The following is a 27,897-nucleotide window of genomic DNA, read 5'->3' as shown; positions in this document are numbered from 1 at the left end:
CGTTTCCCGGTCAGGGAACCACACCACCCGTCTGTCAGTTGTCACACTGTGGCGGCTGCATGTTGCTGTGATGCTGACAGCTGTGCCACTGGGATTTCAAGTACCAGCAGGGTCATCCATGGTGGACGGGTTTAGGCAGAGCTTTCAGACTAGACAGACTAAGAAAAAAGACCTGTCCACCCACTTCCAAAAAATTGGCCATGCAAACGGTGCATAGCAGCAGAGCATAGTCTGATACGGCACCAGAAGGTGAGAGGATGAAGCGGAAAGACCAGGCAGGGTCTGCTCTGCTGTCCACAGGGCCTCTAGCAGTCGGAATCGACTCGACGGCACTAACAACAACCATAAAAACCCACACGTTGAAGCCCTAACACCCAGCACCTCAGAATGCGACTGTATTTGGAGATAGGGCCTTTAAAGAAGTGACTAAGTTAAAACGAGGCCGTTAGCGTGGGCCCTAATCCAAGCTGACTGATGTCCTCCTAAGCAGAGACATCTGGACAGACAGACACCAGAGGTGCACACACGCAGGGCACATTGGTCCTGACCCGCGTGGAGAGGCGCTCACCCGTGCAACCGTAGTTATAGATGTTGAAGGTCAGTGTGTCCATGATGTTCCTTAACCGCTTCATGAGAATGGAATCAGGCAGCGACTTCTTGAGTGACAACCCGAAGACCTCCAGGAAGGCAATCAGGGAGTACTGGTACATGGAGTTCACGAGGGCCATCTCGGACAGCACGAAGAACAGGATGGCCCCCCTCCTGGCGGCCGGCCGGTAGCCGTCCCGCAGCCTGTCGATGTCCAAGGCTGTCTTCTCTGCCAGCTTGAGCTTCTCTGACACCTAAAGAAGAGGTGCACGTTGCCATGGAGACAGGAGGACTTACACTCGTAACCAGGAAAACTTATGAAATGGGCAAGAAAGTAAGAAGGCAGAGGGCAGTAGTGGGAGGGGGCAGCAAAGAGACCCACGCAATGCTCACAGGGGTCTGAAGTGCACCCACCCTCTTACAAGATATGGTGAATATGTGTGGTTGATTCCCTGCACCCAGGCCCCCGTCTTCTAATAAGAGTCCTGACTTTTATTTGGAGACTCACAACTTCCCCCTTTCATTCCAGTGTGGGGCTCCATACACAGCCGTGGGATTGGTTTTGGGTGGGCGTCTGACTTAAGTGACTCCCAGAACCTTCATGATAGGGACAGGACTAGATTTTTCACTCTTCTTTTTGGACTTACCTGAGGGACATGAGGCCAGACCCATCTTGTGACCATGGGGGGACCTTGGCTCCATGGGGAGGCAGAGAATGAAGCCAACCCAGGAGAAGGTGCAACCCAGAAATGGAGAGAAACCAAGTCGTGGTGATATGTTTGGAGTCCTGGATCCAGCCCTGCCTGAAGCCATCCCTGGACTTTTCTAAGCCAATAAATTCTCTTTTGACTTAAGCCCAGTACTGTTGGGTTTTCTATCACTCTCAATTGAAAGAGGCTCATCTGATGCACAAGGGTCCCTGGGAACACCTTTAGGACTCCCCTCCCCAATAGAGGTGGCCTTTTCTCATCAGGCAAACTGTCAGGTGACTCAAAGCTCAAATCTGATGAGAGCACAGGCTAATGTTTCCCTACACCATCCACCCCGAAACCCTCAGCTTCTAAGACCCAGGGCCATGAATGAGCCTCTGAGTTCACTGAGTCCAGTTTTCTCCTTGAGCAGATGAGTAGAGCGGCACAGCAAAGGCGTGGCCAGGACCCCCCTCCTGGCTCAATGCCTCTTCCGTGCAGTTCATACCTCCGTAGCTTTGGATTTGGTCTCCTCCAGGGTCTGCACCAGCTCCACGTTGTCCAGCATGTTCCCCGTGGAGGTAGCCAGTTCCCGAAGAAGGGAATCTTCCAGATCCTTCAGCAGGTTCTTGTTCTCGCTCGTCTCCTGGATGAGGTGCTCTCGCTGCTCCTCCAGCTCTCGCCTCTCGTAGGCCACCAGCACGCTCAGCAGCTGGTCCTCGAGGCCTTTCAGTGTGACTGTGGGGGAACAAAGGGGGCCCTCACTGCTGTGTCCCCCGACAAGCTAGTCACCGTGTTTTCTCGCCTGTCACACAGCTGTGCCTGGCGCGAGCTGAGGGTGGGTCCAAGCCAGCATTGCAGGAACACGAGGACTCACTCTCCTACCGAGGTCTCTCTAAAGCCACAAGGTAAAAAATATCAGACGGAACAAAATGGACACGCTGCTATATAGAGTGGTGGACCACAAGAGTGAAGATGCACCGGGATAAAACCCAGGGCTCCCACATATTGGGGAACCCTAGTTGGACGCATACCCAAACCTAGTTAACCTATTTAAGAACCTGAATGACAACCCTATAAAATGTGACACGTGACATTCAATTCCTAAGAGAACTCAATTGAGAGGAAGGGGAAGAACCCAAAATCATGCATATATTTAAATATGCAAACATAGAATTACTTCCCGCCCCAGCAGAAAGGGGTGTCACCCCACTCGGAGTGTGACTACCTGAGCTCCACGGTCCAGACTCAGCACACGTCAAGACATGTGACCCATTGCCTTCCCAAGGGCCCCAAACCTTCCTTCATCACTGAGAACTGAGCAGTTAGGATGTGACTATGCGAGGATGGTCTGAGGTCTCTGAGTGAAATGGCGTCCCTGAAACCCTGGACCTCAGACCGTGGTCTCCGTGGTAGCCACCCGGATCTGCCCTGAGACTCTGTGCCCTCACCAGTGTAATTGATCACCATGGCTTTCCCAAACACGGACGGGCTGTATCTGGGGTTGGCCAGCTTGCTGTTGAGATACAGTCGGAAATTTGAATCGTAGTCCACTTCCTTGTCCCCCAGGATGATGAACTGCCGCCCTTGGGAGACTTTTATATTCTTTTCTAAGACGTTGTCAATCACAGGGTCGATGTACTCATCCACATCGTGGAAGAGGAAGGGAGTCCCATACTTTATGGACATCTCCAGCTGCTTGAGGAAGTCGGGGTCATTAAAGGAAGCGACCTGGAAGAGAGGGGAAGCACATGCTGAAGGTCAGACCACTTCTCTGTGCCCTTGCCCAATATACGGGGAGAACGCCTTGAAGTGGGCAGTGAACGCGTCAGAACCCTGAAGGGAGCCAGAGGGAAAAAGGACAGGGAGAGAAGCCAAGCCGGTAACCCGGATAAATCCAGAAACCCACGAGGTGCAGGCTCCGAGCAGCCTCCCGTTCAGAAAGCATAGTTCAGCAGCCAAAAGTAATTATGAGAGAATTTTGTTACATCTCTCAGAAAACGTCAAAAGGGATCCAAACACAGAGCCCACAAAATTTTTTGTTTTAATCCTCTTTCCTCATTTATTCACTTCCCTCAAACCTGGGGACTGCTTTGACATCTCTTTCCTCAAGGCCTCTGAAAACACTCTTCCTCTAGTCCAGCTCCCTGGGGCTTCCCTCTTCCCTTCCTCTCCTCTCTCTTTTATTATGTTGATTTACTTCATCTCTCTCCCCGTAAAGTAGAATCCTCCCTCTTCAAGAGATAGGATGGGAGTAGGAGTGGGACTGGGGACTAGCAGTGGGCTGGCAATCTCAGAACTCTCTGGCAGGCTGAGGGAAGAGCGAGGTCAAGGAACATTCCTGCATTAATAATATTTGTCCCACTATAGCTGCATGTGGGATTTTAGAGGCAGATGCTCCCCTGACCTTGGAATGCAAATGAGCTTCCCCCCATAGCACATACATACCTGGGAACAAGGACCAGAAAACATAAAGAAAAGGTAAAAGTGAAAATCATGAATTTGTTAATTAGTTCAGCAGCCAGTGATGGGGCCCCAGCAATTTCACTCCAGAAAAGTGAAAACACACGCCCACAAAATAACTTGTACACAAATGTTCACAGCAGCACTATTCACTATAGCCAAAAAGTGGGAACAACCCAATGTCCAGTAACAGATGATGGATAAATAAAATGTGGTCCATCCGTACAACGGAAAATTATTCAGCCAGGAAAAGGAATGAAGCACTGACACCTGCTACAATATGGATGAACCTTGAAAACAGATGCTGAGTGAAAGAAGCCAGACACAAAAGGCCACATATTGTACGATTCCATTCATATGAAATGTCCGGAATAAGCAAATCTATACAGACAGAAAATATATTAGTGGTTGCCAGAGGCTGCGGGGGCAGAGAATGAAAGGATTGGGGGAGGGGTGTTGATGGCTACAGGATAGAGCATTGTTGGGGAGGGTGATAAAAATTGATTCTAGTGGTTGTTACACAACTCTGTAAAAATATGAAAAACCACTGAATTGTATGCTTTAAATGGGTGAATTGTATGGTATGTGAACTATACCTCCATCAAGCCCGTTCCTCCTCCCTTCCAAAAAAAAAAAAAAGCGATTGAGCATCTAAGGCCACCACGCCCTGTACTGCGTCAGGGGGACAAAGATGAGCAAAGCCAGATCTCGGCCTTCACTCCGCTCACAGCCTGAGAGGCAACGCACAGGAAAGAGCAGAGTAAAAAGCCAAGGGGGTTTGAGCGGCCCTCGAGGAGTCGGTGGCGTGGGTGGGCAGTGAGGGCAGAGGGGCCGAGGGAGGAGCCACCGTACCCTCAGGTTGTTCTTCTCCTCCTTCCTCTTTATCCAGTTGAGGGCCTGCTGCTGGGGGTCGATGCAGAGAGGGAAGCGGCTGGCCCGCGTGGTAAGGATGCCATTCTGAACGGAGAGCTCATCGGGGGGCAGTCCCTGGGAGCCCCACCTGGAAGAGACAGCGACAGGGACATCCATTTTTCTTGCCAAGTTGTGAATCAAGGGCTAAGGGTGGTAGGATCGGCCTTCCAGAACAATCTGCCAATCCCCAGACTGCTCAACCCTCCCCAACCCAGGAGCCAATTTGCAGCACACTCTGCCATTTCTGTACAGTCAAGTCAGCTGCACCCCTTGCTATGCCCCACTAAGTGACACCCACGGGGACCCCCTCCGGAGGCACCCCTCATCCTCCTGGCTCAGGGTCGCGCTCACCTGCTGATCTCAACGTCATCCGTGAGCAGGCTTTCTAATCGAAAAGGCTGGCTCAGGGGAATCTCCCGCTTCAGGATATCATTCTGCCAAACCTGGTTGACCATCTCGTCACGGAACTCCCACGTGAACGCCCCCTCGTAGCTCAGGAAAGCTGCGCACAGCAGGCAGTCACCCAGTAACTTCACCCGCCGGTGCATCAGCTCGTCCAAATCCTTCAGCCACCTGGCGCAGGAGAGGGGAGCTGGGGTAAGCAGTTACCTTCTGGCACTATCAACAAGAACATTCTAGAAGAACCAGGTTGACACATTGCTAATGGGGCTAGCCACAAGGAAACATTGAGATATTCTTTTAGAGAACGGAGATTGCCAGCTCATTCTGCCATTTCCCAATGAACCCAGTGTTTTGAAAGACTTTGTTTAGTTCCAGGGCTCAGCAGAACCTAGCATCTAACAGAGACCTCGATAAATGTTTGTGGGACACGTTTCTCTCAAAGCTGTTTATTAAGTAGTAATCGCATTATTTCCAAACGCTTAATCAGTAACTTAGAAACACGTCCAGCAGACCACATGAGCTCTGCTCCTGCTTGGTGACAAAATTCTACCCAAGATAAAAGAAAGCGGATGTTTCATTTGGCCTCTTCTGGTAAACGGCCAAAGTCTTCTGGGCTGTAGAAATATTGAAAATTGTTTGTTTCCCACAAGCAAACAATATTTTCCAGTGTTTTCCACACCACTTTTACAGGTGCCTGATTAGAAACAATTGTCATATCCAGTGGATCAGCTATGGCCAAATGGCCCTGCTCATAAGCATCAAACAGCCCCACCCACTAAAACTGAAGCTCAGGGCTGAACCAGCCACAAGAACCCTTAGAAGACATTTGTCCAGCGACAGAGGTGGGCTCCCCATCCAGACGCATCTGGAACGGACTTGGGGTTAAAGGTCACCAACAAGGAAACATTTCCAGGACCAAGGGCACCTTGCCAGGGGCCAGCGGTTTCTCTCTGCCACCACAGGTGCACTGCGTCCTTAACCCTTAATAATTACTTACTAAAGAACATTCGTACCTCATAGAAACAGAATCTATAAAATGGCGGTTAGCCACCTTAAACATGATAATAGTAAAATCAGAACTTTTTCATACAGTTTTCAGATAAAAATGCAGTATGGAATAAAGACTGCATGGCAAGAGCTTCTGTTGGTGATGTTCCCTCACAAACCACCAAGTCTCGCTTGCAGCTACTCGTCAGGTGGGTTTGCTGGCCCAGCTGACCTGACGTTCTCAGAGCCCAGCCCTGAGATGAGCTTGTCGGCAGCAATCAGTCGTCTCTCCATGATTTCGGCTTCTTCCTGCAGCTTTTGCTTATCCAATATGGCGGCCTCGTACTTGGCCCCCAAAGCTTCCAGCTCTTTCTGGATCACTGCCAACTCATTCTGGATCCTTTCCAGTTCACGTTTAGTGAGGTAAAAATTCCGCTCCAGTCTGGCCACCTAAGTGAAGACAATTCACAGAACAGTGGGGAAAGGGACTGTCGTGGGGCAGCGATAAAATAGCCTCACAGCCAGGCTTACGTCCACCCCACATTTCTAATGATGTTCATAGACTTTGGGGCCGCCATATGCCATAGTGAGGCACACGGCTCCTTTTCTTAGTTCCTTCTTCAACAGTTTGCTGCAAAAGCTCTACATCCCATTAGAAAAAGATGTCCTGCCTCAGAGTTAGCCGATGGCTTAATTTCCGTGTGTACTAAGGTCACAGTAAGATGACGCTATGGTTCTAAGTCAAAAACTCAGAAGGATGCATTGAAGGCAATATTGGTCTTACTGCTGGGTTCCAAGTTTTCCGAGTAATAAAATTCTGAGTTATAAAGCCATGTCAAAGTATGGCTCAAAATGATCAAATCAGCCTTATAATTCTCTTTGTATTGTGTGTTCTACACATTACTGTGACCCTGTGGTTCTCAACAGGGGCCGATGTTGCCCCCCAGGGGACATAGGGCAAGGTCTGGAGATGTTTTCAGTTGTCAAAACTTAGGGACAATGGCATCTACTGGGTAGAGGCCAGGGATGCTGCTGAGCATCCTGCAACGTACAGGACAGCCCCCACCACGAAGAAGGATCCAGCCCAAAATGCCAATAGTGCCAAGGCTGAGAACCCTGCTGTAGCCCGAGAGAATGATTTTTACCATCTTCTATCCTGCTCTTTTCATACAAAATTTGAAAATCTTTCAGATTTTGGTTGTCAGTTCACATAATGTCTAAATGAGAGTTGTAATTCAGGGTTATCATTTATTGGGAAAAAACGTATATGCAGGTTAAAATCAGAACCCTGCCAGAATTTTTCCAGCAAAGCTATGGACACATGAATTCTGACTCCAAATTGGTCTCTCTCTTTTTTTTTTTTTTTTGGTGAGGAAGATTGGCCCTGAGCTAACACCTGTTGCCAATCTTCCTCTTTTTTGCTTGAGGAAGATTAGCCCTGAGCTAACATCTGTGCCCATCTTCCTCTATTTTGTATGTGGGTCACTGCCACAGCATGGCTTGATGAGCGGTGTAGGTCTGCACCGAGGATCTGAACCTGTAAACCCAGGCCGCCGAAGCAGGGGGCACCAAACTTAACCACTACACCACCAGGCTGGCCCCCAAAATGGTCTCTTGCAGCAGTGTTTAGGCCTTAGAGATGGGCAGTACCTTCTCTCTTTTGGGCTTGATTTCTCTAAAAACATCACAGTAGCCCATTACAGCTTCAACAAACTTCAGCATTCCCAAGCCTGCTTTGCTCACAGCTTCCATTTCTTCAGTTGTGGTATTCAGAGTCCTCAAGAGGCCTAAAGATCAAAGACACAGTGATTTTGATGAGTGGCGGGCTTGGTCTTGGGAAAATAAAATGGAAAATAAATTGCTGTGGACAAAGTGAGTGTGACTAGTTCCTTATTCCTCAGCCACCCTGTGAGCGGGATCCAAGCTGCTCTCCTGTGGACAGCAGGGTGGGCCCAAACCCAATGAGTTTTGTGTAAGTGGATGTTTAAGATGTGAGTGAGGGGCACAGGTTACTGCCACCCAGGACATCCTATGACCCAGGCACATCCGTGTGACACCCAGCAGCCCCTGGGACCCAGGGCGTCAGTGGGGATCCCCACTGGGCACCAAGGTGGCTCAGAGCAGGCAGCTAACTGGGATTCCTAGGACATTGTGGGTCACCATCACCTCCACCTGCACCCTCACCCGGCAGTAACTACACATCAATGGAAACCCATCCAACCGATATTCAGGTAAAGAGGGTCCTTGGGTTTTTGTAGTTGTTGTTATCCTTTGTGTGTTGTTTAGTTTTGTTTTTAAATGGCTGAAAAAGAGTATTTGATGATAAACTTCTGAACAAACTGTCAAGATCAACAGTGACACTATGATTTGTATTGTCTTTTGCAAAGACTAACGTCATTCCTACTGGCTAAGCACCTGGGCAGGTCAGGAATCAGGCTCGAAGGGATTGCAGGTGTTCTGTAGCTGAAGATGGGGGGCCAGGGCGGGTGGTGCCGTCCCCTCCTCCTTGCCCATCCCCCAGGGACCTACAGAAGACTTTATACTGACAAGAGGCCCAAGGGGAGAAGTCAAGGTTAGACCAGCTCTTGGTACCACCATGCCTGATGAACAAGGTGCACAGAGACAAGGCCGGGCTGGGTTCCACAAGAAGGTCCTGTTTCCAGAGCGATTGCTGAATCAGACATTCAGCGGGCATTGGCTGCTACTGCCCATCCAGCACCGACCATCTCCATTTCATGAGACAGTGCTGCTATCTTCCCCTGGGAACAATCATTCCGCCTGTTCCATCCACAGAACCACGGTGATACCATCTGACCACAAGGGGAGGGTCTGCCTGCGACAAGCCCCCTCCTTTCTCTCCATCCCTGCCCCAAAGACTGAGATGCCAAATTGAGATCCACCTTGGCTATCCCTACATTTGTCTACACTCACTTCTGATATTTTTAACTTGGCCCTGGGTAACTGCATCAAAATCGATCTCCATCAGAGACCTCAGGAAGTTCGGGTCGGACATCATGCCTTTGGCGGTTTTCCAGTTGAGTTCTTTGTACCCCTTCATGATGAGGATGCACTCGCACACCGTCTGTACCTGTTTCGGGGGCTTAGCAAAGGACCTGGCGAGAAACAGAAATGCATGTGGATCAGAGCCAGGATGTGGCCAGGATATGGCCTAAAAGAGAGTTCTGGAAAAAATGGCTCAACCCGGAGTCATTTCTTGGAGGTGATGCTGCATGGAAACAAAGGAAGCCACATCCCAACATGGCCGTGGGCTCCTGGGGGAGCTTCTCTGAGGGCAGGGGCTGGGTCTCATCCGTCTGGTGCGAGACCAGGCTCCTGGAACCTGACTGGGCATCAGAAGTACGGGGTGGGGGGGTTCATTAAAATGCAAACGCAGGCTTCCCCTGAGCATCTGAATCAGTAGGTCAAGGTGGAGCCTGAGACTCTGCCTTTTTAATTACACCCTGGGATGATTCCTCAGACTCTAAATGGTAGCCGCTGTCATTATTGTCATTATCGTCGTCATCATCATCATCATTATCCTATTTTCTGTTTACTAGATGAAGAAACAGGGCTCGAGTGCTCAGGTGGCCTGTCTGTGTTCACACAGCCTGTGGGGTCTGGGGTCCCCGCATCTTGGGTTCTTCCCAGACTATGTCACCCCTTAATTGTCTTTGATGAGACTAGACCTTCACTCTGCTGCTCCAACACGCAAATGTCTGGTGCCCTCAACACTCCAGGGAACTGGAAACCCAAAAGGAACAGAAGGAACGGGCAGCACATAGTGTACCCAGTGGGACCACTCGGCTGCCCGCTGCCCAGCAAAGTCTATAAAAGCCACACAAGTTGTGCAGACATCAAAGCCATGAAGAGAGACAGAAGCAGAAGGAAAATGATGAAGAAAAGGCCAAGGAAAGGAAGGAAAAGGAAAAGAGAAGAGCAGGAGATGACAGAGGCCCCCACCGGGCATGGAGCGGCATGGAGTCCAGCCATTCAGTAGGAGGCCAGAATGACCCGGAGGAGGGAGAGGGAGGGAAAGAGAGAGAATAATCTGACCAGCACAGCAGTGTGGAGACTTTCTGGACTAGGAAAACCGCCACCCCTCCTGGCCCCGGGACCCCCACGCACTCTCCTGCAGACCAGAGAGGCTAGAGGGAGCCACACCATGTAGGGACAAGCCAGGGCAATGACTCCAGCACAAAGTCTATGATTAAAGTAATGGTCCCGAGTCACCAGGGGAAGGTTCAATCACACCGGCGTGAAGTGCTGACGAAAGCAGGCAACGCTGGCAACTGTTTAAAAGATTTCCTTCAAGGTTGATGAAGGCCAGGCCCCAGCGCTGCTCTCTGAATAATCAGAGGAGGAAACAGTCAGTGAGATGTTTTCAGATACAAGACAGAAAGAGCCCAGTCCTCAGTGCAGGGTCCTGAGCCCTTGGGCAGGTTAGGAACCGTGGAGAGTTTCTCAGTTTTCCCATCTATAAAATGGGGAAGCAAAACCACAACCTTCCAGCTCCAAAATCCTATGATTCTATGAAAGTTGTCAGCTATCAGCTTACAAACCCTTCCCGGCAGCCTGATTTATCTAGAACACATTGCTTTTGCATGCCGATAACTGAGGTGTTAGATATACCAAGGTTGTGAGCCTGGGAAATAAAAACATTTCTGTTTCATTTGATTCCTTTCTTCTATACAAAAGAAACTCAGGATTAGAGAGAAAGAGAGAGAGAGAGAGATGATGACATGCTGCCCTCTCTGGAGGAAAAATAATCACTACAAACCCCACTCCCCACCTCCCCTCACTCTTCCCCAGACACTCTGACTATCTCTGCTTTTCCCTCCTCCCTCCAGCCTCAGGGTGCTGGGGGCGGGGGGCCTCTAGCCTCCATTGTACAACTGTTAAATCCCTACTCTCTAGTCATGTGTCAGTTTAAATGTGGCTTCCTTCCCTGACTACCCATCCCAGACTAGGTCAGGTCCCCCGTTATCTAGAGCAGCAAAGACCTTCCTTTCCTAACCATCTCCTGGGTAATTTTACTGTACACGTGGGATCCCCATACGAACACCCATGCTGACCCCCAGACCGTCGGCTCCATGCAGTGAAGACCTCACCTGCCTGGCTCTGTGCTGCTGAGCCGCAGTGCCAGCACAGGGTGGGCACCCAATGACCACTGAATGAAGGAAAGGAGGAAAAGTAAAATTGCAAGCCAGTAGCAAAGACAGCCTTTTATACTACGGAGAAACACTCTCTTTTAACCTTCATTACTCCTAATCTTCCTGCCTTAACATTTAATGATTTCTACAAAGGGGATTGAGCATTATAGAAAGGAAGCACTATTTAAAGAATTAAAGGGTTAAGAAATTGTCAAGACGTAAGTGCTGGTTCTTCACTCTTAACATCCATGATCTAAAGAAAGCCAGGTTGTAGTCGTCTGGAAAAAATAAAATTGGATCCACTCTCACACCAAACCCCAGGAAAAATTCCAAAAAGAGCCAAGATTTAAAAGGAAAGAATTAAACTATAAAGAACAGGAAGGAACCACGGGGAAATTATTTTACAATCGTGAAGTTGTAAGGTCTTTTACATAATATCCGAAAGCCACAAAATAAAATATTGCTAAACTCTGCCACATAAAAATAAAAATCTTATACACATCAAACACAAACACACATACAAACCTCATCAACAAAGTCAAACGGCCAGTGACAAACTAGGAAAAATATTTGCAACTCACATCACAGATAAAAAGCTAATCTCCCTTATATAAAAAGCACCAGGAAATGAATTTTTAAAAAAAGCAACAACAACAATCCAACAGATAAATGGGCAAGGCACATAAACAAACAGTTCACAGAAAAGGAAATACATGTGACTTTTACACACATTTTTCACATATAAAAAAAAGTCAACCTCACTCAATAATAAGGGAAATGCACATTAAAACTCCACAAATACCCCTTTTCCTCTATAAAGCAAGCAAAAATCCAAATGTTTAGCAGTGCCCTCTGTTGGTGAGGCTATGAAAAAGCAGGCACTCACAAGGATTGGCATTGGGAGTGTAAATTGGATCCACACTTCATGGAGGGCATTAGGCAACAGCTATAGACATTCTAAATGCTCACACCCTTGGACCCAACAATTCCACTCGTGGAAATGTATCCTCTAGGAGGACTTGCCCGGGTGCACAATGAAGTATGATCAGGGTTATTCTTCACCACACTGTTTGTAAAGGCAACAGATTGGAAACAAGATAAAGACTCATAAATCAGGGCTAGTCAAATAAATGATGGCAGAGATATACAATGGAATGTGATGGCTATTTTAAAATATGGGGAAATTCATCATATATCAACAATAGATCTCCAAAACATATTGTTAAGCAGAAAAGCCAAGATGCAGAAAAATATGTATAGTGTGTTACCATTTATACGAAAAAGGAAGGAGAAAAGAATACACAGGTATCCCTTGTTCTGCAAACCCTTAGAATCCGAAGTCGGGAACTGAAGAGACACTTGTATATCTGGTTGCCTTGAACACACACAAAAACTCTCTGGATGGATATATGAGAAATGAATGACAATGGTGACCTGTTGTGTGGGGGGAGGGGAACTAAGTTGATGGGGGACAGTTCCGGGGGGGCTTTCATGGCATGTCATTTGTATGTTGGAACCATGATCCTAGCTAATGCTTACATGGCACTGACCGTGTGCTCAGCCCAGGTCTGAGAGCTCTTCATATAACAGCTCATTCGATCCTCATAACAACCCTGATGCCGTGGGGACAATTATCATCTTCCACATTTTACAAAAGAGGAAACTGCAGCACAGAGAGGTTAGGTGACTTACCAAAGGTCACACACGTAGTAAGAGGCAGAGCCATGTGTGAACATATTACCTGTTCCAATAATTACATTTTTAAAAATTACTCCTTTTAGGCCATAGGCCACTTTGCTTTCTCAGGGGTTAATTGGGCTCCCGTCTCACACCTGTCTGAGGGGTGATACAGGCATGCCTGGCTGACTACAGGGGACACCTATCAACCTGTCCACGTGGTCAATGGAAGCTCTCTCTGCCCCCTCCTCTTTGGGTTGTTGGGGGGGGACTCACAGCCTCTTCTCTCCAAATAAATGTCCTTCAAAAATCTTTCCCAACTCTGCTCTCACAATGTTTTCATGCTGCTGACCTGGGAGCAGTGTCCAAAATTCATATAACCGGTGGTTGGATATTTCCCCGAAGATGTGTATGTTGATGGTCTCTCCTACAGCTCAGCTCGATTCACATTTCTATTTCGTCCTGGCCCCTCTGTCTAAACTTCCAGCACAGGCTAGTGCAATTTTAAAACCTCCTTCCTTATACCTTCACTGGAACCACACTTTGCAAAACTCTGAAATAATGACTTCTTCTTAACAACAGTGGCATCTCCAGATGGCCTCCCAAGAATTACTTGGGCCCCCTGCCCTGGAACCAGCTGAAGGTTCTGTTCAAATTCACATGTTTCACTAAGAAGCAAACAGCCAGGGCCCAGCCCTCGACAAGGAATGCTGCTCAGCCCTGAGGAGAAGAGAGAAGCACAGAGAAGCAGCACCATTCCACCAGGAACACAAGATGGAGAGTCAACTACCAGCCTGGAGACAGAGTCTCTCTCACATGAGACCTGACTGTGGGGCCAGAAGGTCTGAACGCCTCCTGAAAATGGGGACGTGATGGGGAGAGATGGAAAGAGAGAGCAGAGGTTCCTCAACCGGGGGAGATGTGTGTGGGGCCCAGCGGCACAAAGACAGGGGCTGGCAGACGGGCCAGCGCTTCTTCCCGGCTCCACTCACGGTGCTGACTTGACCAGTGAGATCCATTGACGGTGCCCTAGGGAGACCACACCATGAAGCTCGCCGCCCGCTCTACACCAGGCCCCTCGTCCTGAGAGCTGGCGAGCCCTCACAGAGAGCAGAGTCATTTTACAGACTGATTTGCAAAATGTCTGGGGGCCACAGTGAAGACCCACCCTCCCCCCCTCGCAAGCCCATTTGTCTAGAAGCGATGAGAGCATCTCCCATCGCGCTCAGCCCACGGAGCAGCTTTGCCGCGCTCTTTTCAGCAGGGCAATGGCCCCCTGCGTCGAGCACTCAGCCGCTGTTTAGGACAGACACTTGTCATGTTCCATGAAGAGGACTGACTTACAAAGCCACACATCTCCCACACAGCCCATTCTGGAACCCAGTCTCCTTTTGCGAGTCGGCCAGGGTTCAAGGCCAGCAGGCCCTGCTAGCGACTGGCTGGGGGGCCTGGGGCAAGCCACCTCACCTCCCGCATCTACAGTGAGGGTGATGACAGTCCCCGCCATGGAAAGTGCGAGCACAGTGGCCGGCACGCGGCATGGCCCCGTAAATGCCTAACCGCCAAGATGATGGTGCTGGCTGTCGGGAGCGACGCCGTGGCCAAGCACACTGGGAGCTGGCCGTCGGTTACCTGATCTCGGTCACGTCTGACTTGTCTAGCTTCTGCAGCTCCAGCTTGGCGGCCTCCAGGATGGGCATGACCTCGGCGAGGGCCGTCTCCGCCTCGGCCTTCTCCACGGCAATGATCTTGTTTTGCTCCTCAATCTCCACGGCTTTTTCTTCCGCCAGCTTCTTCTTTTCCTCCGCTGTGGGGGGAGGGCGAGGTTAGTGAAGCAACCGGGCGTGGGGAGGATGGACCGCTGCTACCGAGCCAGTGGTGTGCACGGCGTCTCCAACACCAGGACGGCTGCTCCGAGTGACCCTCCTTGACTGGCCCACCCACGTCCCACCACTCCATCCCAGCAACAGCCCCCAACCCTGTGTGGCCAGTGCAAGCTGAGGACACCAGGGCCGCCCTCCCTGATTTTCTGGCTCACCGAGCTCTCCCTGCCCCTTCAGCACTTTCTCCCATGTTCATTCAGGCCCAGCACAAAAGCCACCCCCGCCCCAAGGTGGCCTGCCGCCTCTGTCACTCTCCAGCTCACTGCTCTCTTTCTTTGCTGCAGGACCCTGATCGCAATCTGAAATTTCATCTACTCACTGTCTCACTGATTGTCTGCTTCCACTCTCTAGAATGTTAGCATCTCCCCGGGGGCTGAACCCCAACATTTAGAACTGGGCTTGGCTCATAGCACGTGTGCTGGTTGAATAGTGTTCCTCCTAAAATTCACGTCCACTCGGAATCTCAGAATGTGACTGTATTTGGAAAGAGGGTCTTTGTCGATGTCATTAGTTAAGATGAGGTCATGCTGGGTTGGGGTGGGCCCTAAATCCAACGACTGTGTCCTCATAAGAAAGCCGTGTGAAGACAGAGACACAGAGGGAAGGAGGCCATGTGACGATGGAGGCAGAGACTGAAGTGACGCGTCTACAAGCCAAGGAGCGTCCAGGAAGGCCGGCGCCCACCAGGAGCTGGAAGAGGCGAGGCAGGACCCCCCAGAGCCTTCGGAGGGAGCACAGCCCTGCCGACACCTTCATTTCGGACTGTAGCTTCCAGAAGTGTAAGAGAATGAATGTCTGTTGTTTTAAGCCGCCCCTGCTCGTGGCGCCTTATTACGGCCGCCCCAGGAAACGAACACGGTGCGTGATCAATACACACGCTGACTGCACTAATAGCTCCCCGAAGCGGCTTTCTCTCAGGATTCAACTTCACCGTCAAGAAGCAAGTGCTGACTGTCAGCAGCATGCAAAGCCTGTATGGGCCCTGAGGCGAGGAAGGGTCCTGGCCCGGGAGAGTTTCCTGCTGGCACAGCAGGAGGACAGACGCATCGGGAGAGAGAAGCAGGGCACAGTGTGAGACCATCGGAACCGAAAAGCAAAACGGAAACCACTGGACTGTCGGAGCCAGGAAGAGGGGCTGCTGGGGAAGCACCACCGAGGAAGTGGAAGTGGAGCTGGACCGGGAAGGATGGACGGCTAGAACAATGACAGGTGAGTTCAGTGCGGGCTGGAACCAGCAGGGTGGGCCCGCAGAGCCCAGGTGCAGGAATGCTGGTCGTACTCAGGAGCGAAACGGTGGGCTCTTGCAGCCAGGTAGGAGAGCAGGCTGGAGGCAGGCGTGGGGACACCGAGAGCTGCCCTCATTTATGTCACCGAGGGGCACTCCCTGAAGACTTCTGGGCAGCACAGGGACAGACAGACAAGTAGTGCTCTGGGAAGCTGGGCATGGCATCATACAGGACAGACGGGGGAGCAGACGGTGTGTGGGCATCTATCGACTATGCCCACTTGGCATTCATCCCTGTCTTCTGGCCATCCCCCAATGTTCCTCTGGAGACCCTCCTCTCCATCATTCTTGGCAGAGAGCTTTGTCTGCGCCCCACCCTTCTGCCTGGCTTGTCAGTGTATCCCATCCCTTTGACCACAGGAATTGGTTCAGTGATGGGCATGTGACCCAAATCTTCACAATTGTAACCAATTCTGGGACCTTTGTGGGAACCAGTGGACAGATCCCCTGCCTGAGACCCAAGCCCAAACAGAAGACAGCAGAGCCAAGGAAGGGAAAGAAATAATTCCCACTCACACACTGGAGTGCCTAGATCCAGCTGTGCCTGAAGCCAGTACCTCTGGACTCAATGCATTTCCTTTTTAGTTTAAGCCATTTGAGTTCAATTTCTGGCATTTATAACCAAAATGGTCCTGATTGGGATAGGCAGCCTGGAGGCAAATATCATCTGGATATTACCTGCAAAATTCCAAGTGGGAGCAAGGGGACTCTGGACAAGGATGATGGCAATGGGAAGGAAGAACAGCAACAGGTGAGAAAGGCGCTAATCACGGGGGTGGCAAACAGGTCACCCTCAGTACAAACTACAGCCTGGGCACTGAGGGAGGGGTCTCTTGCTCGTGAGCTTCTTTGAGAAAGAAGCTGAGTCTCATTCATTTCCTGGCCCCCCCACACTGCTCCATCTCAGTGCCTAACAGGAAGCTGATATGCAGGAATTATCTGTTCTCGGACAGAGGAAAACATGAAATAACAGCTTCCTTCAAGACATTTTCAGTCTAGTTTTACATCCAGGGCATGCAAACTCAGCCAGCGTCTCAGAACAATATAAATCCACACAGTGGAAACTCTGGGAACGCAGAGTTTTTACAAGATGGATCAAAACAAACTGGAGCGATGCAGGAGAGAGGCACTCGGTCAGGGTTCTGGAAGAAGAAACATGAGCAGGAAGAGCGGAGCAGAGGACGCAAAAGGACGAGTCACTGCAGGAGTCACGTGGGCGTGAAGAAATGATGCTGTGGGCAGGGGACGCAGCGTCACGAGAAACGAGGCAGGCGAGATGACACAGGAGGACTGGCAGGGACCTGCAGGGCCAGGCTGAGCATTCAGCATTAAAATAGGCAGAAGGGAGCTGCCACAGATCACCAGGAAGGCATCTCTGTCAGTTAAGTTGCTTTGGTCAAAAGCAACAGAAACCGACACTGACCAAGCTAAGCAAATAGAGCGAGTATTAGAAGGAGACAGGGCAGCTCATGGAAATTGAAGATGTTGAAACACACAAATCGCGGCAGCTCCAGAGATCTGGGCTGGCACAGTGCTGGCAGGAACAGGGGAACTCTAATTATCTCCAGTCCTTATGTTGGCTGATTCAGAATGCGGACTCCAGGAGGACGTCTAGGTGATCCAGCCAAGGCTGGGATAAGCCCATCCCAGTGGCGTGGACTGGGAGTGGGGGAGACGCAGGCTGCCAAAGCGCTTGGGGTGCTGTTACCAGAGTAATGAAAAATGGGTCCTGTGCACAGGGCCTGACACAGTGCGACTGGAACTGAACCAAGATCATACGTAGAAGCAACACGTATATGGACTAGAAACAGAATAAGCAGAGGCAAGAGGGCTGAGTGGCTTCTGCAATAATCTCAGAATGAGCTGGGGGGACGCAGATCGGAACGCAGGATTCTGAGAGCTGAGAGAAACAGCAGCCCAAAGACAGAGAGCAGGGTTAGAGGTCAGGGGCGAAGCTACAGCTGAGGAGATGTCCTGGGGGAGGGACTCGTGAGGAGGTCAATTCCTCGAGAGCAGGAGGCCTTCAGGACGAGGACCGTGCTAGGCCAGGAAAACCAGGTGAAGGGGCCTGAGAAAGAACCTGGAACAGCTTCACGGAGAACCAAGCAAGTCCCAAAGAAATGATGCTAAGGCTGAGATCATTTAGACCCCAACGACTCAGCTGACCAGCTCATGGGTGGTAAAGAGAAGACTCTTCCACAGCCCGTCGAATCCACAGGCTACCAGCTCTGGGTGCTGCATAGGGCAGGGTCTCTGTGCTGATGAAAGGCGGCTGGACACTAACTCAGAAAAAAAGTAGGAATCAGAGGGGCAAAATGCCACTCTCAGGGTCTACAGGTGGCTTCCCAGGGATGTGCCCTGGGGAGTCCTGTCCTGTTGGGAGTCCCCACCCCCAGCACTGGTCCCGCACTCGCCTATGGCCGTGTTGGTGGCGATCTCCTCCAGCAGAGCCTCGCAGGCAGCAGACTTCTCCGCCAGCACGATCTTCTGCTCGGCCAGCTTCCTGTTCAGCTCGTCAAGCTGAACGGTGGCCTCCTTCAGCCTGTCCAGGCCCCCCTCCAGACGCCTGCACTGAGCTGAGAAGAGGGAGCACAGGTATCCATCTGTGGGCGCTGTGCCCAACACGCCAGGGCAAGCTTTCCAGTGGCCTCTCTGCGACTCGTCCCACTCGGGCTCACCGAATAAAACATCATTTTCATAAGATGTCAAGCATCTTTCAGTCCCTCCACTGCTGTATTGGGGCGGCATCAGCCAAAATGAATAGATTTCTGAAAACAGCACTTGGCTTGGCCAACAGCCAGAGCCAGGGCATTTTCATAAAGCATTTTCTAATAGAGCACATTGTTGCCAATAAACAATATCTTTAAAGCAATGAAAATTCAGAGCTAAAAGGGCGTGACCCAACACTGAAAAAAAAAAAAATAAGAGCATGCCAGGGCCCTGCCCACACAGAAGAATTACTCTGAAATGCGAAATCCAGACATGCTTTGCTCTGTTCAATCCTGAGGATGCCTGATCTTGCTTAGAAACATCTGCTTAAAGACAAAACCAGCGCTTGGATCCTTACTCGTAAGTAATAACAATTTCTGTCAACCATCCCATTCCCAAGTCTTACCTACATTATACTGAGTTTTCTCATCCAGTAATTTTGAATACGTGTTAATGAAATCAAGGTAATTCTTGGGAGTTACGTAGTTGCTGCGCCTCAGTTTCTGTAGAAATTGTCTGCTGAATTCACCCACGGATTCGTGGACCAAAACTACGTGTTCTACCAGATCTTCTGTATTTTCTGCAGGGATCAGTGGATTATTCCCTTAAGAGGAAGGAATGAAAAAGATACGTCTTAAAGAAAGGAAGAGAACAGTTCCTCAAAAAGTTAAATATAGAATTCCGATTATGGCCCAACAATTCCACTCCTAGGCCCACACCCAAAAGAGGTGAAAAGTGGACTCAAGCAGATTCTTGTGGGCCAGTGTTCATAGCAGCACTATTCACAATGTCCAAAAGTGGAAACGACCCAAGTGTCCATCAACAGATGGATGGATAATCAGAATGTGGTCCATCCATATGGTAGAATATTATTCAGCCTTAAAGAGGAAGGAAATTCTGACACGTGTCACAACATGGATAAACCTCGAAAACATGCTAAGTAAAAGAAGCCAGACACAAAAGGACAAATGTTGTATGATTGAACTCATATGAAATCTCTAGAACAGGCAAATTCATAGAGACAGCAAGGAGATTACAGGCTACCAGGGGATGAGGATGGGGATATGGGATGGGGAGTTAGTGTTTAATGGGTCCAGAGTTTCAGTTTTTTTGTTTGTTTTTTATAAGATGAAAAAAGTTCTGGAGATGGAAGGTGGTGGTGGTGGTTGCACAACATTGTGAATGTAATTAATGCCATTAACTGTACACTTAAAAATGGTTAGAATGGCAAATTTTATATTATATATATTTTACCACAATAAAAAATAATATTAAAATGTTTTAATAAAAAAAGAATGGAAAAGAGCAGTTATCACTTGTCGGTGGCTTCTCTGAACCACAGTACTCATCCATGCTCTGGCAGTTTCTCTGAGAACACAGAAGGCCATTGCTTTCTCCCTCCTGGTAGGTCTGTTTCCCAACGACCAAGACACTGTGTTGGGAGGGGCTTGAGATTTCAGGAAAGAAGGTCACCCAGTGTCCCCGCGGTATCCCCGCTCCCAGCACATATTGGACACAAGGTGGGTGTCTGTTGAAAGAATCGATGATCACTCCCAGTGCCAAAATCACATCGCTCGGATTATCTCACAGATTGCAAGATACTTTTACCTCAAAGCAGAGAATGTCTCAAATTAAAGTGAAGGAAGGAAAGACTGACAAAAGTATCCATTCACCTAGATTCTACAGATTTGAATTACAGATTTGAATCTTGAATTACACCGGGGGTGAGCAAACCACAGTCCATGGGCCAATTTTACAGCATGCATGAAAAACTTTGCCTCACAAATATCCATACTTTTGGGTACAGTCATCCCAATTCCAGGGATGGAATTGGGAAAAAATTCTAAGCAAATTCCACATGGCATTATTTATGACACTGAACCACTGAATATTGAAAGCAAACCTTAGTGCTAACACATGGAGATGGCTAATACCCCATGAAATAGTAAATATTTAGGCTGTGTGGGCCATACAGTCTCTGCTGCAATCACTCAACTTTGCGGTTATAGCGTAAAGGTAGCCTTAGACCGTATGTTCATTAACGAGTGCGTCTCTCTTCCAATAAAACTTTATTTACCAAAACAAGCAGTGGGCCGAATTTGGCCTGCAGGCCATGGTTTGCTGACCCCTGCTTTAGATGATACCTAATCAATTTTTATCCTAAATTGTCCTTGTAAGTCCCCTGAAATCCCTTTGGACTAAAATACAATATAAACCAAAAACACACTAGTAAACTAACAAACCATGTGTGGCCATGGGGGTTAACAGTGAAGGAATCTACTGGACCAAAATTCAAAGTCAGAAAAGTGATAACAAATTGCTTTGGTATACCATTAATGTGGTCCCTGTATTGGCTGTCACTTACCTAAAAATGACTTAGCAACTGCATGCAGGGCTTGGGGAGGCCAGGGCATGAACCAGTCGATACCAGTGTTATTTACTAGACCTGGAAAAGCAAGAGAGATGAAAAGATGATCCCTCTGCAACCCCGAGACACTCACGAACATTGAAATCATCTTCAGTACCCAACAAACTGGTGAATGAGCAGGACGTGTCCAAGAATAATTCATCAAAAGGGGGTTTCTCAACCCCAGCACTACCGAGATTTGGGCCGATAATCCTCTGTTGTGGGGCTGTCTGTGCGTTGTAGGCTGCTTAGCAGCACCACTGGACTCTACCCACTAGATGCCAGTAGTATACTCCCTCCATCCAGTTTGTGACAACCAAAAATGTCTCCATCGTCCCCTGGGGGTGAAATCACCAGTGGAGAACCTCTGTTCTAGTGGCAGGTCCCGCACCTTCCGTGAGGCTGGCAGAATTTTCCCAAATGGAGGAGAGCCGAGCGCAACGCTGCACTCAATACAGGCCCTGCACCTGGGCCCGGGAGCACTTCCTCGGGTCAGAAGGACATCACCCTCCCGCAGGCAACACGAGAGCCTGTTGGCAAGTGTGAGGGGCCGAGGGGGGCTCGTCCTACCCTGCAGCACCCGAATTTGAACCGAATGACCGTGTCGTGTTTCACTTTGCTGGTGGAACCTCAAGACGTGCACCCCTCCCCAGGGCGCACACCCTGCTGAAGGGGGAAAGGATTTGCGGGCTCAGCTCCAGGGCACCTGGGAAATTTCTGCACCAGGTCCTCAGGGTGTCCCCCACCGGCGACATGCCCAGGACGATGTGCAGGTTATTTGCACTCTTGTTCACGAAGTACTGCCACATGGACTCCTTGGCTGGGCCCGTCCCTTGCTTCAAAGCTTCTTGTCCAATCTGACTGAGGATCGACTCCTTTTCCTCTTCTGGGAAAAGCGCGGGCACGATTCCTAGAAAACAAAGACACTCGGGTGTTTAGGTCTCAGGGGTGTTCTCTCTCCAGGCGCCGCAGTGACAGAAGCGCAGTGTCACGGGAAGAGCACTGCATGCCGAGTCCAAAGAGCAGGGTTGGGTCCCAACTCTGAGAGCCCAGCCTCACTGGCCATGTGAAAATCCCTCTGAGCCTCAATCTCCTCAGCTGTGAAAGGGGAATAAGAAATGTCGCCTGCTTACCTGGGAGAGTTATCGTGAGCATCAAAGCAGGGGTCCTCAGCTGGGGACAATTTTGCTCCCAAGAGACATTTGGCAGTGTCTGGAGACATTTTTGGTTGTCCCAACTTGTGGGGTGGGGGTGTTGCTAATGGAAGCTAGTGCGTAGAGGCCAGGGATGCTGCTAAACATGGTATAATGCCCAGGGCAGCCCCACAACAAAGAATGACCCTGCCCCTGATGATAAAGAGAGGGAGACAGAGAGTGGGCCAGGCAGGAAGAACAGCATGGGCAAGATGCAGAGGCAGGATGCAAAGAGTGCACTGGACAATAAGGAGAGAGAGGGGCCCTGGCTGCAGAAGTAGGAGGGGTCAGTGCACTGAGACCCAGAGCATCAAAGGCCTTGGAGAAAGGGAACAAGCGACAGGTACAGAGAGTGGCATTTAAGGAAGCAGGAAGATCACACAGGGATGTCTGTGAAAAGTGAAGGTCAGACACGAAGAGGGTCTGGCTTAGACGGATGGTAAAGGTAACACCAGGGAAGGGCCAGGCCTCAGAGACAAAGAAGAAGCATTACTAAACATGGGAGAAGTTAGGAGTCGACACGCTCCAATGTCCAGGGCTCATGAGAACTGTGGAATAACTAATACATGGAGAAGAGCAGACGAGAGCCCCATCAGGACAAGGAAGCAGCCAGATTCTGGCTAGCTGGACTTTTTTTTTTATTCTATCCATACCATTTCAAATTAATGCAATAGATTTTTATTAAATATCTGATGGGTTCCCCTGCAGAAGAGCATTAACACAACAGGCCTGGGGCTGCGCTCCTTACAAAGGCCTGCTTACAGGGCTGGCCCTTGGCCGGCATCTGGAAACTTAGATTTCGGGAGGGTTCCTACCATCGACACTTTGATCTCAGACTTCTGGCCTACAGAACTGTGAGATGATAAATTTTTTTCAGTTTATGCTGAACACCTGCTTTCCTTCTGGAAATCTGGAATTTGGTATATGCCAGGCAGAGGGTGCTGATGTGACCAGCCCACAATAAACACGCTGGGCACTGAGTCTCTACTGGGCTTCCCTGGTACATGACGGTTCACACGTATTGTCACAACCCATTGGCTGGAGGAATTTAGCGTGTCCTGTGTGACTCCTCTGGGAGAAGGTTCTGGAAGCATGTGCCTGGTTCCCCCCAGACTTCACCCCACGCGCCTGTTCTCTTTGCTGATTGTGTTTCGTGTCCTTTTGCTGCTATAAATCACAGCCGTGTAGACTGCAGGAGACAGAGAGGAGCTCACCCCTGGTTCTCCTCCTACCTTCTCAGTCTCTGGCTTGTTCTCCTCTTCTCCCTAAATTCAGTCCTGCACTCGCTTCGTTTCTCACACTCTCCCCCCAGATGAGTCCATCCATCCCCAAGATTTTACCAACCACAGGTCAGTGACTCTGAAGTTGACATCTCCACCCTAGGCCCCTATTCTGAGAACCAGACTCTTGTATCCAACTGCCTATCTGTTATGCGTTGAATTATGTTCCCCCAAAAAGGTATGTGGAAGCCCCCCAATACCTCAGAGTGTGGCCTCACTTGGAAGTAGGGTCTTTACAGCGGTAATCAAGTTAAAATGAGGTCATTAGGGTGGGCCCTAATCCAATATGACTGGTGTCCTTATAAAAAGGGGAAATTTGGACACAGAGACAGACACACACGGAGAACACAAGGAGAACGTGAAGGCAGAGATGGGGTTGATGCATCTATAAGCCAAGGAATGTCAAAGATGGGCAGCAAGCCACCAGGAGAGAAGCATGGAACAGACTCTCTCTCAGAACTCCCAGAAGGACAACCCTGCCAACACCGTGATCTCGGGCTGCGGGCCTCAGAACTGTAAGATGACAGATTTTGGTTGTTATAGGCCTCCCATTTTGTAGTACTTTGTTACCGCAGTCCTAGCAAACTAACACACTATTGACATCCCATTTGGATTTCTCGTAAGTGTAGCAGACCCCACATGCCCTGAATGGCACAAGCCCCAGCCTGGTCTTCCCCATCTTAGTAAATGGAACCACCCATCACTCGCTCAAGCCAGACGCTGGGAGCCCACCTGACACTCTCTTCCTCACTCGCCCTCATCCGAGCCATCTGAGTCCTGTTGGCTCCACCTCCATACATCTCATGAATCCACCCACTTCTCTCCATCCTCACTGCCCTACCCTCATCCATGACGCTGTCATCTCTCACCTGCACCTCGGCGGTGGGTCCAAAGTGGCCGCCCTCTCCTGCTCTCCTCCTCCTCTGATCTAGCCCCCAAGGGCAGCCAGAGGGATATTTACAAACATAAATCTAGATCATATCACTGGACATAGAATAAAATCTAATCTCTTTTAAATGACCCACAAGGCCCTGCTCTGTATGGCCCCTCCACCTGGTTGTGTATCCCTCCTGCCATGTGGGCCCCTCCCCCTGTGGGCTCTTCGGTACACACTGGACCCTCCACCTGTCGTGCTCCTGCCAGCACAGCTCACCTGGCTGGCTCCTACCCACCTGTGACAGCCTGAATAATGACCTCCTCTGTAGGCAGTAAATGCTTAAAAAACGAAACACTTACATGAGCCGGCCTCCGCTGGAGGCTGAGCAGCAGAGAGCCAGCACAGCCCCCGTGCGAGCAGCCTGCACAGTACCTGAGGTTAGCATGTTGTTGATGAGCTCCAGGAAGCCCTCCTCAGCCACGTGGGCATCCGTGAACAGGAAGATCATCATTTTGTTCTCAATGCCAAGCTTCAGATAAAGGCTCTTCAGGTCTTCTCGGAAATTGTTCTCTGAGTAGCCTCGGCTCAGGAGGATCTCAAACACCTGCCGACACGGAGCACAGCGTTCCCGTGAGACCGCCGGCCCCAGGCAGGGTTACAAGCCGACTGTGGAGGGGGAGCCCGTCAGACTGGGCAGCCGTCTAAGAGGGACGAGCAACAGCAAGACCGGATGACCTGGGCCATTTTCACCAGACACTGCTGAGTGAGAAATGCGGGATGCAGAAAACTATAACACCCCTTTCTTGTCAAACAAACCATGACAGTGTGTGCACACACACACGTGTGGGAGGGTGAGAGAGTGTGCAGGGAGCACAGGTCTCTCAGGATGGGATTATGTGAGTGTCGCAGAAAGAAAACAAAAACAGGGCAGGGAAAGGACACCCTCTGTCGTTAAATGAGTCATTTGAGTCCCAGCGAGGGAGGGAAGGCAAGAAATGGGAAGTGGGGAAGGAAGCGGATGCGCCAAGCTACAAAGGAGAAGGAAAACAACGCACACACGAGCGCACGTTCGTGTGTGCACAGTCACAGCTGTGAGTTTATCAGAAATTAGATAAATTTTGGGAAGGTGCGTAAAGAAACTGAACGAGAAGCCATTTTAAATTCTTAAACTAAAAAATCCCATTACGCATGAAATAGACATCAGTGTAAACAAGGACATAAATTTAAGTCATGTCTTTTCTAGTCAAGCATTTCCCTTGGCTCAAATAAAAGTTTAACTGCAGCCAGCCCCCAACCATCGGTGTTAAACAGCTCAGATTTGTCCTAACTTAAAGAGCCCTTGTTCCCTTCCTCCCCTCAACCCCTACTCACACACACACACAGAGTCATGTACTCCTTCTTTCACACTCCCATATACTCACACACACACTCACAGCCACCTGATACACTTTATACTCACACAGTCACTCACACTCACTTTCATACTCACTCTTGCAGGGTAACTCACATACATTCATACCCGCACACATTCACACTCACAGTCACTCACACACTCTCAAACATTCACACAATCACTCAACACACTGTCACATTCATGGTCACACTCACACACTTTCACACTCATAGTCAATCTCACATACTTTCACACCCACACAGTCCTATGAACTTTCACACTCACATGCACTCACATACACACTCACATGTACTTCTGCCCATGCACTTGCACACTCACCCATGTTCATACCCACACACCTTCACACTCACACACACTTTCACACACTAACGGAAACTTTCATACTCACACACAGTCACACACAAACTCAAGGCAACATGGATGCCCTTCAGCCAAACGTAATTTGGTCTCCAGCCCATCTGACTCCTGTAGACCCTGCTCGTCCTCCCTGAGTGGACCTTCCCCTCAACAGTTCCTGGCACCCCTTGGTGTGAATGGCTCCCTCTGACCCCACTACCCAACCGCCCCTCCACTTCCCAGGACACAGTGACAGCCCAGCACATCCTCCTCCTCCTCCTCTGTCCCCCGGACATCCTCTCTGCCGCTCCTCCAGGCCAGGAGGCACGACCACTACCTCAGAGGAAAATGCATCAGATTTACCGGGACTAATCAACAGAAAAAATCAACTTGCCCGGAAGGTAACATCTTATCCTACAGAAAAATGTAGACAACAATTGTAAAACAATTACATTTTAATAATGGATGATTTGATTACATATTTCATCCGATTTGAAAGGTAAATCAACCAAATTAGTTCTTCATTTTTTTAGAAATACTTTAAACAAAAGGTCAATATTTGTTAAATACTGCAAGCTAGATTCATTGAATTAGCCATGATTGCTCCTGTATACAGAGTTCTCACAAATCAATAAGCATATAAAGAGGTAACTCATAAAAGGAAAGAGACAAATGTTCAATCAATAGATAAAAAGATACTCAAACTTCACTATTAATTGAAGAAATAGATGGTCATCTAAACTACAATATTTTTCACCTATAATATTAGCAAATATCAGAATGACAATATCCAGTGTTGGCAAGAATGGGGGAAATGGACAATGCCAGTGGCATAAATCAGTATAATCCTTTGTTGTGGGAGTGACTGGTTGTTAAGATATCTAAAAAAATAAACTAAGTATAATGAATAACATAATGCCCCTGTACCCACCACCCATATTTAACATTTGCTAAAAAAAGCTTTGTCATATTTGCTTCAAATCTATTTTTAACAAAGTTACGGATAAAATTAAAAGTCCTTTGCCTTTCCCCTTGTCCTCCATCTCCAGACCCTTTCTACTCCCATTTAAGGAGGCAAACTCCACCGTGAATTTAGATCCAAACTTTCTAATGTGAAATCTGGTGCCATGTATCAAAAGTCTTTAAAAGTATATACCCTTTAACCCACCAATTTTCTAATTTCTAGAGAAAATTATCCTATGGGAAAAATGGATGGATGTGCAAAGACAAATGGGTAAGGATGCTCATCACAGCACTGTTTATAATAACTAAGCAAGGAAGAGGCTAAATGTCCCACAATGGAGAGGGCTTACGTGCGGCATCCCCGGACAGTGGAGTGCTGTGCAGGGTTTCAAAGGACTACGCAAATATGTATTTACTGACTTGAAAAGATGTCAACGGTATACAGTTAGGTGGGGAAAACAGATTACAGAAGTTATATATAATATTAACCCATTGCTGGCAAGAAGTAAATATATTTGTATATTCATGGAGAAAATTCTGGAAGAATGTACACCAACATGTTACTAGTAACAACAGTGGTAATCTTTAGGCGATGAGATGAGAGATGATCCTTATTTTCTTTAGATGTCTTTGCATTTTCCAAATTATTTCAATGAGGTTGAATCACATTTACGTAGAGAAA

At 49.1% G+C, this 27,897-nt stretch overlaps 1 protein-coding gene across 3 annotated transcripts in view; it reads right to left on the bottom strand.

Moving 5' to 3' along the window:
• DNAH10 (dynein axonemal heavy chain 10) overlaps positions 1-27,897 on the bottom strand; it is a 137,748-nt gene that overhangs the window by 11,003 nt on the left and 98,848 nt on the right. For all 3 annotated transcript variants that reach the window (XM_087423421.1, XM_087423423.1, XM_087423422.1), the window contains 14 exons: positions 24,935-25,106; positions 21,859-22,062; positions 21,111-21,191; positions 19,152-19,349; positions 18,451-18,612; positions 14,501-14,675; positions 8,973-9,154; positions 7,692-7,828; positions 6,274-6,491; positions 5,004-5,225; positions 4,593-4,740; positions 2,729-3,008; positions 1,786-2,015; positions 569-842 (listed from right to left, as the gene is read on the bottom strand). In XM_087423421.1, coding sequence (XP_087279547.1) covers positions 569-842; positions 1,786-2,015; positions 2,729-3,008; positions 4,593-4,740; positions 5,004-5,225; positions 6,274-6,491; positions 7,692-7,828; positions 8,973-9,154; positions 14,501-14,675; positions 18,451-18,612; positions 19,152-19,349; positions 21,111-21,191; positions 21,859-22,062; positions 24,935-25,106 — 2,683 coding nt within the window. The remainder of the gene's footprint in view (positions 1-568; positions 843-1,785; positions 2,016-2,728; positions 3,009-4,592; positions 4,741-5,003; positions 5,226-6,273; positions 6,492-7,691; positions 7,829-8,972; positions 9,155-14,500; positions 14,676-18,450; positions 18,613-19,151; positions 19,350-21,110; positions 21,192-21,858; positions 22,063-24,934; positions 25,107-27,897) is intronic.

The sequence above is a fragment of the Ceratotherium simum genome, chromosome 35 (assembly GCF_057802395.1).
Source record: "Ceratotherium simum simum isolate JZ-2026a chromosome 35, ASM5780239v1, whole genome shotgun sequence".
In the NCBI taxonomy this organism is placed as follows: Eukaryota; Metazoa; Chordata; class Mammalia; order Perissodactyla; family Rhinocerotidae; genus Ceratotherium; species Ceratotherium simum.
Note: the sequence above shows the minus strand (reverse complement) of the source record. Positions and strands in the feature narration are given on the sequence as shown.